The sequence below is a fragment of the Callorhinus ursinus genome, unplaced genomic scaffold, assembly GCF_003265705.2.
Source record: "Callorhinus ursinus isolate GAN/ISIS: 27379988/994484 unplaced genomic scaffold, GSC_fseal_2.0 scaffold20, whole genome shotgun sequence".
Taxonomy (NCBI): Eukaryota; Metazoa; Chordata; class Mammalia; order Carnivora; family Otariidae; genus Callorhinus; species Callorhinus ursinus.
Genome location: NW_027397082.1, coordinates 19,711,799 through 19,728,163, shown reverse-complemented (window position 1 = coordinate 19,728,163; position 16,365 = coordinate 19,711,799). Strand labels below are relative to the sequence as shown.

The following is a 16,365-nucleotide window of genomic DNA, read 5'->3' as shown; positions in this document are numbered from 1 at the left end:
AGGAAGGAAGGAAGGAAGGAAGGAAGGAAGGAGCGAGCACCTGAGTGGTTTAGTCGGTTGGGCATCTGCCTTTGGCTCAGGTCATGATCTCAGGGTCCTGAGCCCTGTGTCGGGTTCTCTGCTCAGCAGGGAGTCTGCTTCTCCCTCTCCTTCTATGCTCTCTTTCTCTCTCAAATAAATAAATAAAATCTTTAAAAAGAAAGAAAGATAAAGAAGGAAAGAACTCTGTTCTATCTCCATCAGAAAGGCAGAGGAGAATTCATAGGGCTAGGAGAGAGAGATCAATATAATTTTTCTTAGGATAAACCATCACTTTGCAGAAAGCAGATTTTTTATCCTAAGTAAAAGACTAGCCTGGGGGAAACTGAGCTCAGTTCACATAAATAACATTCCCCATTGCCTCCCATTGAAATACATCTACACTCGGAGGGCCTCTCAAAAGAAACCACCATTCACTTTGGACAGATTCTCTAGTCTCATTATAAGCCAAACTTTTATGGCTTGTTTTTCTCAGTCTTTATTGTAGGCTCTGGTTATTGATCATATCATTTCTCTGTATGCTTCTTAGGTCAGAGTTATCTCTAAGCCAAGAGCAATCAGACCATAAGGGGATCACTTAAATTCACCATTACCTGACCAGTCCAAATTCACTTTTGGTTGTTTCCCCAACTTCAGCATCCTCTGGAACCAGCACAGTATAAGGCTGTGTTCCAGTCATCTCCATGAGGCCCTGTAAGTGGGCCAGTAGTTCAGTCTTTCTGTATAACTCCATAGATGAAATTCTTAGGTTTTATAGGCCAAGCTTAAATATCCTGCCTTATGAGAAATTTCCTCTTCATTCAAAACTAATTCTCTTTTGCTGCCATAAATCTCAGTCCTTTCCCTTTACTCAAGCTCTTCAGGCTCACCGTATCTGACTTGAAAGATTCCATTCCACACCAGGAGCCAGGATAATACACAGTGAACCATATTATCCTGTCTGACATTTCTTCACATTAATCCAAGGTGTCTGGTGGAGCCTACGCTGCATAAATTATTGGTTCAGAAGTAGTGCATTGTTTAATTTTATGTCATGGAAAATTTCATTTTTTCAACATAGAGAGAACAGCATATAATGAACCACCCAAACTCTGCTTCAACAGTTATCAACCACTAGCTTATCTTGCTTCATCTACACTTCTGTCACATTTTCAACTGCATATATCTCTTTGCCTAAATCTTCTAAATACTACCATGGTTCAAAATTGGAAAAAGAGCAATAGGAAAAAAAAATCTCCCATCCTGCATCTGAGAGATCTAGAGTCAGTGACTAGAGTGAATCTTGGAGAACATACAGATATGGCCAACTGCCCTTGGGGAGAAAAATCAAGAATAAAAATTAGTAAAAAGAGAAAATTCATTCAAATACATATTTGAGTTTATTTCTGTTTGAGCTGTGGCTGATTAGCAAAGGCAACAGAAGTGAATAGTTGGATTGGATTGAGGACAGAACATTTTTACCATCTATTTAGATTCAGTTCCATTAAATAGTAAAAAATGATACTAAAGTGCCAAAACTTGTCAATTTTCTCACCTTGAACTCTTCACCTAGTTGTTCTGTAGGATAATTCTTAGAGTTACCATATACACCTACCTTCTTGATCCTGAAATAAACTGGTATTGTATTCATCAGTGCAGTTGAGAACATGAATATTTTTAAAGCCTATACTACAGGGACCAAAGTAACAAAATCAACAAACAAAACAAAATTCTCTGCCTCCATAATGATCCTGGCAGAGGTTCCTGTAATCCCAGGCTTTCTGGGAACAGTGGCTTGGGCTGTTCCTTAGCAGCTTTTGCTTAGAGGCCACAGAACAGAGAAAGAATACAGCTTATTCCCAGTTAGAGTCCTCATTTAAATGCTAAGTGCTGAAGTGCTTTTTTGTAGCTCAGCGTTTCTCAGCAGAGTTTGCCACAATACATAAAGAAGGAAGGAAATAATGACGAGGAAGGACAGCCTATCACTTTATAAAATATCCTGGAATACACTTGAAATTTTAGTTTCAGAGGAAAAGACTGTCTCTTGAAAATTTGTGATTTGCTCGGGAAAGAATCTGCCTGGGATTGTTTTGCAGAGACCTATAATACACAGTTGTCCCATCAGCTATTGTATGGTCTTTGCCAGGAATTATTTGGCACAGGCTGGATTTGAGATAATGTGGGATTTTATTATAAATTTTAATATGACTTCTACTAAAACTGATGCATCTGTTTAACTTTTTTTTTTTTTAGCTAAGTGGTTTACAAGACTTCTCTTTTTTGTATGTTTTAGGGTACTGCAGTATAATATGGAAAATTTACATTTATGAAAAACAGTTTGAGAATTATTTATAGGCCTGAATTCCTTTGGAAGAAAGAGACATAGATAAGGGAATAGGACAAAAACAACACGTTCCTTAATTTTTTTTTATACTTATCTTGGAAAAAACCTTCACTTGGCCCCAGTCTGCACTGCAGTCATGTCTGTCTTTCCTTTCAATGCCATCCTCCCTCAGTGAGTCTTCACTGGCGGCTTTCATTTCATAACTGCTCGTTTGCTGTAACCTTGCTTCTGTTGCTTTGCTCCTACTGGGACAGATCTCTCCACTAAGATCACCTTTGTCCCTTCTGGACAGATTTTTAAGTAGAAGGCAACGTGTCTTCGAAATTCTGGATATTTCTCTTCCCTTCGAGACTTCAGGTATCTGTGCCTTCTACTTTCTAATCCCTTCCTCTAGCTAAATGGGAAAGAGCCTGATTTCAATTATTTGGACTTTACAATGGATAAGAATTAGTCATGCTGTTCACGCCTTAAAAAATGTTTGCATCTTAAATTTAATTCTTTCTAATTGTACAGCAAATTGCTCCTAGTTTAAATATCCTTGGGTATTGTCAGAGGGGGTAGTGAAAAACTTCGGGCCGATGGGTTATTATTTCAGAGTCATTCGTAAAGCTTGCCCTCTATGTCATTGTGTGTGTGTGTATCTCAGTGTGTGCTGATGAGCATGTGTCCTGTGGGTCAGATGCTGTAAAGGATGGAGAGAATCACACGGAAACTTGCACAAAAAGAACCATCTTTGGGCTCTCCCTGGCCCGAGACATCTTGTGAGTTCCAGGAGGTGAAAAGCTGGCTGTCACACATTCATTGAAAGAGAAGTTGCTTCCCTGGTGCACCTTCTAGCTACAGCTCCAGGCGGCTCCCCTACTCTGGATCCTCCCCTTAACCTGTTCACTCCTTTCCCATTCTCTCTTTGTGTGAGATCACCAGACAGAGATCTGCAACTGCATTCATTCCCTGCCACTTCTCTGTTTCCCTGGGCTATCCCCCCAAGTTGTAATCAGATGGTCTCTCCTGAAGTAGGGCAGCTAGAGCTTCAGAGACTTTTTATGGACCTCGAAAGATGAGATTAAAGGGTAGGGAGAAGCCATACCTATTATTCAAAGACTTGTGAGGAAAGTGAAGGGGGGCTGCCAAATAAACGAGGGGATCAGAGTACACTGAGTTGAAAGTTTTGGGCCCTGAGAGGAAAACACTAAATTCTGGAGACTTACATTCAGAATTTTGCTTTTTAAAAATATGTGGGGGAGGGGGACACCTGGGTGGCTCAGTCTGCTTTCGGCTCAGGTCGTGATCTCAGGGTCCTGGGATGGAGCCCCACATCGAGCTCCCTGCTCAGCGGGGGGTCTGCTTCTCCCTCTTCCTCTCACCCCTGCTCGTGCTCTCTCTCTCAAATAAATACATAAAATCTAAAAAAACACAAAACTATACAGGTTTAAAAATATATATACACATGTGTGGGAAAGGCAAAAAGGGAATCCTAGCTTCAATCTAAGCTACTACGTTAACCATTGGGATTCAAGTGTATCAGAGCACACTTGGCAAAGTAGTGCTGGCCTGTAAGAAGCTTGCTGCGTGAGACTGAGTTCTTCACTGGGAAGGGACTCTCATACTCAGGGGTGATGGAGTCCAGCACATGAACTTGACCTCGTAACAAGGTCCTGGCCATGCAAAGGAAGAAGTAAGTCTGAAGACAGCATAGTGTTTGGTACTGCTGCTCCTGTGTCCATCTGTGCCCCAGACCATGTACAATCAGGCATGTGTTCTCACCACGGCTGCTAAACTGCTAAGTACACAATGTGATGTGCAACAGACAGCCTCACGGGCTACGCTACTTTGGAAAACTCCCCCAAATGGGAAGAAATTGTTGAAACTAATTGGATAGTGGTTTAAACTGCTCATCCACAATTAGACATAACTACCAGAGAGTGGGAACTTGCAATTTTCTGTGAACTTCCTAAGGTGGTAAAATAAATTTCTTCAAATGGTATCAAGTGAAGAGGAGCTTTAAAATTAGGGTGTATGGATCTATGGATCATAAATGTTAGGTAAGAAAACACAAAGAAACAAAAGAAACTTGGAGACTTTCCAAGAGCTAAAAGAGAAGCTATGGCATTTGTATTTGGGTTGATCTAGAGTCCCTCCCCTCCCGTCCCAGCTCCCTGGGAAAAATTGTTGCTGGTGATCAGGCTGATCATGAAATAGGCAATTCAGGAGGTAATATAGCTCACTAGAGAAGCTGCACAATGCTGAAAGCTGTGGGTGTTTGAGCATTTACACTGCCCTAGATCAAAGAATTTTGAATTGTGGTTAGATCATGGTTGATTAGAGCCACTGAGGTGTTGCAAGGTTAGAAGATCTATAGGGCAGAGAAGCAATGGGAAAATGATAGAAAGTCCATAGGACTCTGCTCTAGCATTACCCATAGCTTCAAAACTACAAATGCATCTGTATCTGGATGGTTGTTTAACAAGAACTGAAAAAGACATTTAGTAATTAGGAGACTAGTAAGGACTTAGGCACCCATTGAAATGAAGGGGAAAGGACTTGTAAATGTTGACAGTAGGGGAGCTGGGCAGAAGGCAGTGAAAATGGAGAAGAGGACATGATTTAGCTAACCAGCCTAGATGAGGGCAAGTGACAGCAGAAGGTACGGTGAAACATTATTGTGAGAGCTGAGAAGGAATGATGGAGAGAGAGAGATTATTCCTCTCCCAAATTCTTACTGTTGGTAAATTAACTTGGGAGAAGGATGAGATGGCATTAGAAGCTTATAGGAAAAAGTACAAAATAAAGACTGAATTACAGACTCATTGATGACAGTGGGTTGATGACAAGAACGTGGAGGTGGTCTAAGAATATAAAATCATAGCTATGCCGTTGAAGACTTCTATGAATGGAGGTAGTTAGCATGTTTCCTAGAGGACAGCTGGCCCCTAGACAAACACTCAGAATCCTTGGGGGCACATTCCACCCCCCAAAATATTTTATTCCTGGTATAACAAAAGTAAGCATAAACAAGTCAGTTACAATTGCTAGGGAGAAAAAATAAAATACTATAGTACCAAGAAAAACTGCAGGGAAGGAAAGAGATCCCCACGATTTTAATGCTCAGTGCAGTCAGAGACCCAGCCCCTCAAGGCAGTGACCAGAGAGCGCTGTGAGAGCTACCAAAACCAGAAGGTACTCCATCCAGAAACAAAACAAGAGAATGTCCACCAATTTGTTACTGTTACAGTTGGAACAGCCCTTGTCTAGAAGACTGAAGCAATAATTTAAGCTTTCCAAGTCCTCAAATTATTGCTTAGGTATTAGATGCCTGTTCTCCACCTGGACCAGTGTTTCTCCAAGTGGACTCTGAGGATCATCTTAGGAATGTGTACATACAGATTCCTACCATCTATTCCCCCCATCACCAATGCTCAATAAGAGTCTCTGGAATTGGGGCCCAAGAATCCTCATGTTTAATAAACTCCCCAGAGGATTCTTATGGACTCTACCAGCTAATCCATGTGGATTAATTTTCAAATGCCTACACTGAAGTCTATTCTCCAGATCTCTGGCATTCCAGATCATGTATGTGTGTATGCATGTAACATTTAATTTTTATATATTTATATTTTATATATTTTATATATTTAAATTATAATTGTATTTTTAAAAGATTTTTTTATTTATTTGACAGAGAGGGAGAGAGAAAAAGCACAAGCAGGGGGAGCGGCAGGCAGAGGGAGAGTAAGAAGCAGGTTCCCCGCTGAGCAGGGAGCCCGATGCAGGGCTCAATCCCCAGGACCTGAGCTGAAGGCAGATGCTTAACCGACTGAGCCACCCAGGTGCCCCTATCAATTTATTTTTATATAAATAACATTTTACAGATTTACAGAGGTTTGCAAAGAACCGTACAGGGAAGTCCTATGCACCCTTTCCCCAGCCTTCCCCAGTGTTAACATCTTATAACCATAGTCATTCTTCCATAAAGCTTATTCAGACTTCCCAGTTTTACATACAACACTAAAGTTTGCACTCCATTGTCCTAGACTGATGGAACACTTCAAAAAAAAGTCAAAGCCAAGACTGGCACCAGGAGACAGGAGGTAGAAGAATCCAGTCCTGTCTAGGCCAGGCACTAGGCCACCTGACAGTTAAAGGGAATTGGTGGAGCATGGTTGTTGCTTATACCCTTCACCACTGGGACTCACGGGAAGGCCACAAGCAGATCTGGGGAGATGCCTTCACCAGAGCCACCTTCTTTGGGCATCCGGGGATAGAGGCAGGGCTAGTTTCAGTTAGAATCTCATTGAAGAATTATCCTGCTTATCTGGCAGGAGAGTCCCATCTATTTGCTTTTGAGCCAATGGAAACTGCCAGCTCCCAAGGTAATAAAGAGTCTTTCCTAAATCAGAAAGTGCACTGGTGCTTATTCTTGAGGGAGTCGTTATAGGGATGGAGGAGGTCCAGTGTGGGTGAATCAATAATAGCCAGTGTGCCAAGGCCAAGGATATTGCTCTTGGGGGGACAAAGGCACTTTTAGCAGGAGGTCACTGAAAGCTGAGCCCAGGAAAGGTATCAACAAAACACTAGAGAAAATCTAGTTGATACTTTTCTTAATCACCCATTTCTTTGTGAGGATGGCACCTTCTGAAGGGGCTCCAGGCTGGGCCCACTACTTGAATTCTGCATATATGGGCAGGTCAGGAGAATTGGCAGGGCTGAAGACTCCAGAAGTTTATCTAAATAAGTTGGAGTCTTCCCAGGATAGCATTTGCTCTAAGGGAAGGGAATCGAGAAGATCCCAGCAATGAAGCTTGTCACTGGAACATGTTAGCAAGCCCTTCAGTTTTAGTCCAATTAAGGAGGTTGGAGGGTGACTAGGAGGGCCTGTTACAGGCAAAACCTGAAAGAACTATTTTACTAAAACCCTATAAGACCGTGTACATAAATGGCAGTTTTGATACATAAATGGAAAAAGCAAAACCCTAAAATGGATTAAAAGACATTTGTCCCTGTATTTAAAAAAAATTAATAGTTGCTTTAAAAGAAGTTTTAGATTCACAGGGAACTTGAACAGAACATATAGAGTTCCCATAAATTCCCCCCTTCCCCCACGCACAATTTCCCCCATTATTAACATCCTGAATTAGTGTGGTACATTCCTACTTTTTTATGAATTGAACCCAGTCTAAGCAGCAACAGTCCTCCCCAAAATATGCCCAGGGGATGTGGTGGTACCCAGATAAAGCAGAGGACAGGCCTGGCAGATACAGGTGCCTGGTGGACATACAAACAGAGGGAGGGTTGGAGCAATGGAAGAATGGAAGAGCAGCAGAGACAATGTGAGAGTTAACTGAGCTTGTTTATGAGTGTGTGCAAAACATCACTAAGACCTCCAAGAAATACTGATCAAGAACTTTTCAGGGATCAGGAGTCCTGAATTAGCAGGTGGGAATAAGAGCAAGAGAAATATGGGTTGCGGAGAAGCATAGCAGTGAAGGAATACATGCTCCAGAATCACACTGACTAGGTTCCAATCCTGGCTTTACCACTTAACTAGCTGTGTGATGCTGGCCAACCACTGTATGTTTCAGTTTCTGCTTCTGTAAAATAGAAGACATTATAGTTTCTACCTTATGCAGTTGTTATGACAATTATACGAGCTTGAAACATGTAAAGAAAGCACTTAAAGTATTTTGTGTGCACCGGATAAACATTCAGTAAATAGTACGGTACCTATCCCATGGGGTTGCCATGGAAATTAAAAATGATGATACAGGTAAGGCACTCTTTTAGAAGAGACATACTCAATAAATGTCAGCTATTACTGTGTGATGTAAATTAAATTTTAAATGGTGTCAGTATATATACTGGGAGACTGTCCAAAGGAGAAAGAATTACAAAATTTTTATTTGGCAGTATAAAAACCAAACTAACTGCAGTTATTTATGTAAATTGCTTACCACTTATGTCTAATTACTATGAAGCACAATCACAATTATACATAACATGAAGTGTGTCAGACTGACTTTGCTAGAACTTTTGATGATAATACCAACCTCTGTGTACGTATGCTTAGTGTTCCCTGTCTGTTCCTCCTGCGGTATGATCATCTGCTAATGTAGCACGGTCGTCTGCTCACAATGTTAGAAAATTAGTGGGAGCACTGGCTTGCCAGACTTCCTTCTCACACCCTTCCCCAGATCTTTTTCAGTCCTTATTATCCTACAATTTTCTGTTCATTCTGATGATCCTTCCATCCTTTTTTCAAAACCCTTTAGTTCAATCCATTCTTAAAGAGCGCTTACTCTGTTCAAGGTATTGTAGTGGGAGCTGGAAGATGATACAAGGATAACTAAGGCAATCCCTACTTAGAGTCAAGTAGTAGGGAATAAAAGGAAACCTTACTACAAGGTGGAAGAAAGTTGCTGTGAGTCTTCAAGAAGTGCTGGCTTTTGAACTAGATACTTAAGTAAAATTTTTATACGGAATTGACTATTCTGGACATTTTGTATAAATAGAATCATACATCTTATGAAGTAGAGAAAGATGGGGGAGTTGTCATTTTAAATAGGATGACCAAGGAAAGCTTTAGGGAGAATGACACATTGGATTTAAAGGATGAATGCAGGTAAAGGAACAAACTATGTGGCTATCTGAGTAAAAAGCATTCCGGGCAGAAAGAACAGCAAGTGCAATGGTGCAGAGACTGGAGAGTGCCTGGTGTGTTGGAGGAACAACAAGGAGACCAGCGTGGCTGGAGCAGAGTAAGTAAGGGGAGAGTAGTACGAGATTAGGCATTAACGGGGGCCAGATCGTATAGGATTTTATAAACCATGATAAGGGTTTGGCTTCTGCTCTATGTGAAATAGGAAATCATTAGAGGATTTTGAGGAGAAAGTAGCAAAATTTGATGTACATTTTATTTTTTAAAAGATTTATTTATTTGAGAGAGGGTGGAGGGTGGGGTGGAGAGAGAATCTTCAAGCAGACTCCCCACAGTGTGGAGCCTAACATGGGGCTCGGTCTCATGACCCATGAGATCATGACCGGAGTTGAAAGCAAGAGTTGGATGTTCAACCGACTGAGGCACCCAGGTGCCCCTGATCTATATTTTAAAGGGACTGATCTTTAAATGGACCAATCATTTTGAGAATAATATATGGGAGAATAAGGGTGGAAGCGAGGAGCTCAGTCAGTAGGCTTTAACAATAATCCAGGCAATGGGGTGCCTGGCTGGCTCAATTGGTAGAGCATGCGACTTTTGATCTCGGGATTGTGAGTTCAAGCCCCACACTGGGTGTAGAGATTGCTTAAAAGTAAAATCTTAAAAACAAAACAATTATCCAGGCAAGAGACAATGATAGCTTGGACCCAGTGATAGCAGTGACAGCGCTGAGAACCGATTAGAGTCTGAATATAATTTGAGCCGGAGTTGGCAGGATTTGATGACAGAATGAATATGGAATGTGAGAGAAAGAAAGGAGTCAAGGGTGATTCCAAGATTGTTGTCTGACAACTAGAAGCAGGAACTGTCCTTTACCTAAGTGGGGAAGACTACAGAAGGAGGTTTGGGATGGTGGCAGCAAAGATCAGGAGTTAAGTTTTGGATGTATTAAGTTTGAGATGCCCATCAAACACTGTAGTGGAGATGTCAAGAATATAGTTGGATATGCAAGTCTGGAGTTCAAGAAAAGGTCTGAGAATTGTTGGGAGGGTAAGGCACAAGCCTTTTGAATGATACTCAGTCTGTGTAGTATCTTCAGCAACTGTCCATATGGGGAATGGGAAGCTTGTACTTTGTCTAGGAGCATGCTGATTGTACCATGTTCTATAGAGCTGCCTCCACTTGGTAAACATATTTTATATCTTCTACTGTTTATTAGCATTTTGCCTCCAATCACATAATTGTCCCTAGGTAATACCCATACAAACACATAAATTCCTTTCTCTCTGGCTCTCTTTATACTTTCTAACATCACACACTGACTATGTTTTCTATAACCCCTATTATATTTTACTCCCCAATAAAAAATCTTGCCATTGTCTCATTAATTAAGAACAAGATCTTCCTCCTTTGGTATTCACAAGGACACACAGTCTTTTTTTTTTTTTAATTGAGATATAGTCAACATATAACATTAGTTTCAAGTATACAACAGAATGATTTGATATATGAACATACTGCAAAATGATCATTACAATAAGTCTAGTTAATACTAGTCTTTTCTTAATACTGGATGGTCTGGATATGAGGAAGCTAGCCATAATGGTTTGAATATGCCTGCAAATAACTCCGGGGTTAACAAACATTAATTAATGGAAATGTCCACACAAGGCCTAGATAGTCTTGTCCCATGGCAGGTGTTCAATTAAATCTAATTGATTAACATTTTGGCTCAGCTAGCATATCATACAAACCTTTACATATTGTAGGGTCTTGAGAAAAGAGTCCTCTATTACCTCCCCCCACCCCGCTCCCCTCCGCCCGTGGTTCCCTGTGATTCCAACTTAGTATCCTCTCACAGTGTGTCTCTTCACCCAGGCTCATGGCAAAGCTTTCTCTTTTGTCCACCACTTGATTTTTGTTTTGTTGCTGTTTTCTTTCCTGATACTGTCTATCCTCTGAATGGGAACTAGCCTCCGTCTGGCCTGGAAATGTCCAAAAGTCTTTGCAAATTATGCCTAACATAAAGATTGCCTCTGTGAGCCAGAGCAAGACTCTCTGGCGTTACCCCATTATAGCCACACACATCCCCTATCCCTAGCCCCTGGCAACCATTAATCTATTCTCCAGCTCTATAATTACGTATTTCACAATTGTTACATAAATGAAATCATGAAGTATGTATCTTTTTTTTTTTTTTTTGAGAGACAGAGAGAGATAGAGCATGAGTGGGGGTGAGGAAGAGAGAATTCTAAGCAGGCTCCATGCCCAGTGGGGAGCCTGACACTGGGCTGGATCTCACAAACTTGAGATCATGACCTGGGCAGAAATTGAGTCCGAGTCTGATGCTTAACCAACAGAGCCACTCAGGTGCCCCAAAGTATGTATCCTTTTGAGATTGGCTTTGATCACTTTGTATAATGTCCTTGAGTTTCATCCACGTTATTGAATGTATCAATTAGTTCATTCCTTTTTACCACTGAGTAATGCTCTGTGGCATGGATGTACCACAGTTATTTTATCCACTTACCCTTCGAAAGGTATTTGAGTAGTTTCCAATTTTGGGGTGTTATGAATAAACTGTTATAAGCATCCATGTACAAGTTCCTGAGTAAAGATAAATCTTCATTTCTCTGGGATAAATGCCCAAGAGTGGAACTGCTAAGTTGAATGGCAAGTCCATTTATTTCAGTTTTGAAAGAAATGGCCAAACTATTTTCCAAAGTCAGATTATTTATTTTTGGAATTTAATTATGACTAAGGTCCTAGAAAGACACTCTACTATTTACCTCTTTCTGATTAGAGAACTATTGAGTCCTATGGAGTCCGATGGATTTGGATTCAATCCTGCTTCAATCACTTATTATCTAGGTGAGCCTGAACAATATATTTACCTTTTTGAGTCTCAGATTCCTTATTTAAAAAATAGGGATAATAGGGTGCCTGGGTGGCTCAGTTGGTTAAGTGACTGCCTTCAGCTCAGGTCATGATCCTGGAGTCCCGGGATCGAGTCCCACATCGGGCTCCCTGCTGAGCAGGGAGTCGGCTTCTCCCTCTGACCCTCCCCCCTCTCATGCTCTATCTCATTTTCTCTCTCAAATAAATAAATAAAATATTTTTAAGAAATAAAAAATAGGGATAATAATGGCCAAGAGAGTAAGAATTTAACAAGATCAACATGTAAAATACTCAGTAGAGTGTCGGTACACAGTAGTGAGTTAATGCTCTCTCTTCCCACTCCATGGCAAAATAATAATCAAATATTACTCCCAACATTTTCGGTATTTGAAATTTTAAAAATCAAAAGAAAGCATAATGTTAGCTCCTTTTTTTTTTTTTAAGTAGGCTCCACGCCCATCATGGAGCCCAACGTGGGGACTGAATCATGCTGCTGAGATCAAGAGTCAGGCATTTAACTGACTGAGCCACCCAGGCGCCCTAATGTTAGCTCCTTTTGTACATATGCTACTAGATAAATTATCTTTAATAGATTTCTTATGCATAATTTTTCGTTGGCAAAACCATTTTCATCTCTTCCTATCAATTATGTTTGCTGAGGTAATGCTTATAATGCTTGGCAACAGAAATGAGTTGGTCTATCTCCATTATGCTCTATGGTTTTTCTCTCTTCTAGGTCAGTGAACAATTTCCTGATGACTGGTCCAAAGGTAAGAAAAAATGTCCTTTGACTTATTTGGATTTCACTAATCTTAGCCTCTTGACTGAAGACTATACATGTCAATTTCTTTTCATTATGTCCACATTTTTTATTAGCTGTGTATATTAAGGAAGGAAAAACCGTGGCACAGAGAAGGTTAGGGACACACCCAAAAGAACACAGCAAACTAGTGTCAGGGCAAAGGCAAGAACTCAGGAGTATTGATTCTGAATTTATGGCCAGAAGTTCCAGAGCCACAAAAGTCAACAGCCTTTCCCAGGTGCCAGGCTGCAGCCACACATCCTTCTCAGTGCAGTGGTAGGACACAGTTCTCCATCTTTAAAATGCTGACATTGTACTCCATGATCTCTAAGGACAGTTCCAGCCCCTAAATGTTCTTTTCTAAGACAGTAATAGGATGAGAACAGCTGAAAATCCATGAATTATGTATTTTGGGCTCCCTCTGGAGAGGCAGAATAGTATTGTGAAGAAAGGCTAGTGAGGTCTAGAGTCTGGCAACACTGAATTTCATTCCTACTGTTACCATTGGCTAGCTGTGGGGCCTTAAGTAAACTGCTTTACTTCACCTCTCTGAGCCCCAGGTTCCTAATCTATAAAAATGGTACCTATTTCACAAGGTTATTTGTGATGTTAAATGGAACAGCATATTTAAAGTGCTTACTCTGTCACTACTTTCGAAGGAGGGGTGAGTGGGCAGGAAAAGAGATGCATAGCCAACTTAAGGGCAAATGCCTCCCAAGTTCAGAGGGGAGTCTGAACTTTGACCCCTGTGTTTCTGTAGGCTTACCTGATCTATTCCAGCAGTGTGGCAGCTGGTGCCCAGAGTGGTATTGAAGAATGCAAGTATCAGTTTGCCTGGGACCGATGGAACTGCCCTGAGAGAGCCCTGCAGCTGTCCAGCCATGGTGGCCTTCGCAGTGGTAAGGAAAGCCTTGGCCACAGCTCCCTGGACCCCCTGGCCACAGGTTAGAGCCCCACTCTTCAGGGATGGCCCCCTGCTGCTTCTACATCCCCATCTTAGTCCTCACCTGGTCTCTGCTCTCAGGTGATCTTGTCTCTGGGATCTTCTCTGTCCCTTCTCCATCTCCTCCTTCTTACTTATAAAGCTTTTTTTCTTTCTTCCCAACACCCTCACCGCTCAATGAACGGACCTTGTCTCACCCCTAATCCTATAATATCCTTTGCCTCCCAGTTGGCTAAGGCCTTCCTCACAACATAAAGAGCATCAGGAGGTAGGTAGGAGTATTAATTCTTCATGCCTCTTAGCCCCTTCCTTCAGCAGCTCAGCAGAGAGGTACAGGACAAGTGGGGACTGACTTGGACACCAGATTCCCAAGGAGAAGAAAAAGAGTGGCCGTGCCAGTAAATGAAATAGCTGCCAATCAAAGGTGCTCTTCAGGATTTGCTGGCCCGTGCCTCTTAGACTTCAGTATTTCAGGAAGAGAAAGGCTTGGGTTCTTTAAAATCTGGCCTTCAGATTCATCTCCCTCCCCATTTCTCCTCTGGCTCTTTGCCACCTAAATCCTTTAGAACCATGTATGTCAACAGTAATCTAGCCACCTAGTCATAATGTGTGACCTGAAAAGATGGGAGGGGAGAAGTGTAGCGCTGAGACCGAGACTGGAGCAGACCATGGAAGAGAGTAAGGTGCATTATAAAGATGGGGAAACAGGATGGAGCTGGGGGTGGAGGGTGCAATGATGGCGTTCAAGGAAGACAGCGTGACTGGTACTCTGAGGCGCAACCCCTGCCTCTGACGCACCCATTTTTGGTTCCTGCCTGCCAGCTAATCGGGAGACAGCATTTGTACATGCCATCAGTTCTGCTGGGGTCATGTACACTCTGACTAGGAACTGCAGCCTTGGCGACTTTGACAACTGCGGCTGTGACGACTCCCGCAATGGGCAGCTGGGTGAGTAGAGGTGTGGTGGGTGGCCAGGGCAGGCTGGCAAAGTTAACTACGAATGAAAAGTTCCATGGGGTGAAGAAGAGTTGTGTTCTTCTAAATCTGGGGAAAATCAGGGCCGCCCAGTTTAAGCCAAAACCCTAGAGTGACAAACCAGGCTCAATGTAGTTTGGCGCCCTCCTTCTCTAAGTGAGGGGTTTCTTTAAACACAATAAAGGAACAACACTCCCTATGGATTCAATCCTGCCACTCTCTCAGAATAGGGGGAACATCATTCCATATTGCTTGTCCCTGTTTCCTTCCTGCTGTCCTCCTCTTGAATCCTCTCTGCCTTCCAGCTCAACTTCCAACTTGGTTGGTCCATATTATTTCTACTGCACCTCTCTCCCGCCTCTCAATGCTGCCGATTTCCTCTCCTTTTCCGGGCCATTTTGTGGATGTCAATCACTCACCAGGCACGGACACACTCTGCCCAAAGACCAGCAACAGCGTGTAGAGGGCCAAGCCGCCAGGATCTTGCAGAGAATCCACTCTGCAACTCCTTAGGTCATGGAGTCCCGAGCAGGGGACTGGCTGAGGCTGGAAGTGGAAGCGCAAACAGGGCCTAAACAAATCTCGGCGGAAACTGATCTGGAGACAGAGCACTTGCCCAACCCCAAACCCAATCAGAAACAGTAGTCCAGGAGCTCAAGCCCGCCTGCTCAACGACCTTTTCTCCCCTTGTACTCTTCCAGGGGGCCAGGGCTGGCTGTGGGGAGGCTGCAGTGACAACGTGGGCTTCGGAGAGGCAATATCCAAGCAGTTCGTCGATGCCCTAGAGACAGGACAGGATGCCCGGGCAGCCATGAACCTGCACAACAACGAAGCTGGCCGCAAGGTGAGTCCTGCAGCGCCTGGGGTGAGGCAGCTGGCTCCATCCACCAGCCCTAGTGCGGACTGCTCTTCAGTTCATTTAGCAGACTGGAAAAGCGAGGGACCAAACCGGCCAGCCATGTGGACTAGCTAGAGGCCTCACAAGCCCCCCAGCGGCCGACTCCCCACCTCCTAATCCCTGGCCAGCTCACTCCCAGCTCTCTCCCCAGGCGGTGAAGGGCACCATGAAACGCACGTGTAAGTGCCACGGTGTGTCAGGCAGCTGCACCACGCAGACCTGCTGGCTGCAGCTGCCTGAGTTCCGCGAGGTGGGCGCGCACCTGAAGGAGAAGTACCACGCGGCTCTCAAGGTGGACCTGCTGCAGGGGGCTGGCAACAGTGCTGCGGGCCGAGGCGCCATCGCCGACACCTTCCGCTCCATCTCCACGCGGGAGCTGGTGCACTTGGAGGACTCCCCGGACTACTGCCTGGAGAACAAAACGCTAGGACTGCTGGGTACCGAAGGCCGAGAGTGCCTGCGGCGCGGGCGGGCCCTGGGCCGCTGGGAGCGCCGCAGCTGCCGCCGGCTCTGCGGGGACTGCGGGCTGGCGGTGGAGGAGCGCCGCGCCGAGACCGTGTCCAGCTGCAACTGCAAGTTCCACTGGTGCTGCGCCGTCCGCTGCGAGCAGTGCCGCCGGCGGGTTACCAAGTACTTCTGCAGCCGCGCCGAGCGGCCGCGGGGGGGCGCGGCGCACAAAGCCGGGAGAAAACCCTGAGGGGCTCCTCCCCCCCTTCGTTTCCCCATTTGTCCTAGGCTTCTTTTAGAGATCCCAGTAATAGAGGAACCTAGGGAATGCCCCCCCACCCCCACCCCGGCCCGGCCCGCATTCCCCTGCCCAGGGATCCCAAGAGGG

The 16,365-nt window shown here is 43.7% G+C and overlaps 2 protein-coding genes across 4 annotated transcripts in view; one reads left to right on the top strand and one right to left on the bottom strand.

Moving 5' to 3' along the window:
• The window catches only part of WNT8B (Wnt family member 8B), a 21,967-nt gene extending 5,692 nt beyond the window's left edge, over positions 1–16,275 (top strand). The window contains exons 2-6 of one of the 2 annotated variants that reach the window (XM_073904313.1): positions 12,649–12,682; positions 13,475–13,613; positions 14,480–14,605; positions 15,334–15,476; positions 15,682–16,275. In XM_073904313.1, the coding sequence (XP_073760414.1) occupies positions 12,668–12,682; positions 13,475–13,613; positions 14,480–14,605; positions 15,334–15,476; positions 15,682–16,227 (969 nt within the window). In that variant the 5' untranslated portion in view covers positions 12,649–12,667 and the 3' untranslated portion in view covers positions 16,228–16,275. Of the gene's footprint in view, positions 1–12,646; positions 12,683–13,474; positions 13,614–14,479; positions 14,606–15,333; positions 15,477–15,681 lie in introns of those variants that run through there. The other variant, XM_025880958.2, reaches the window with a different exon arrangement.
• SEC31B (SEC31 homolog B, COPII coat complex component) overlaps positions 1–16,365 on the bottom strand; it is a 65,665-nt gene that overhangs the window by 12,480 nt on the left and 36,820 nt on the right. The gene's annotated exons all lie outside the window — the stretch shown is intronic.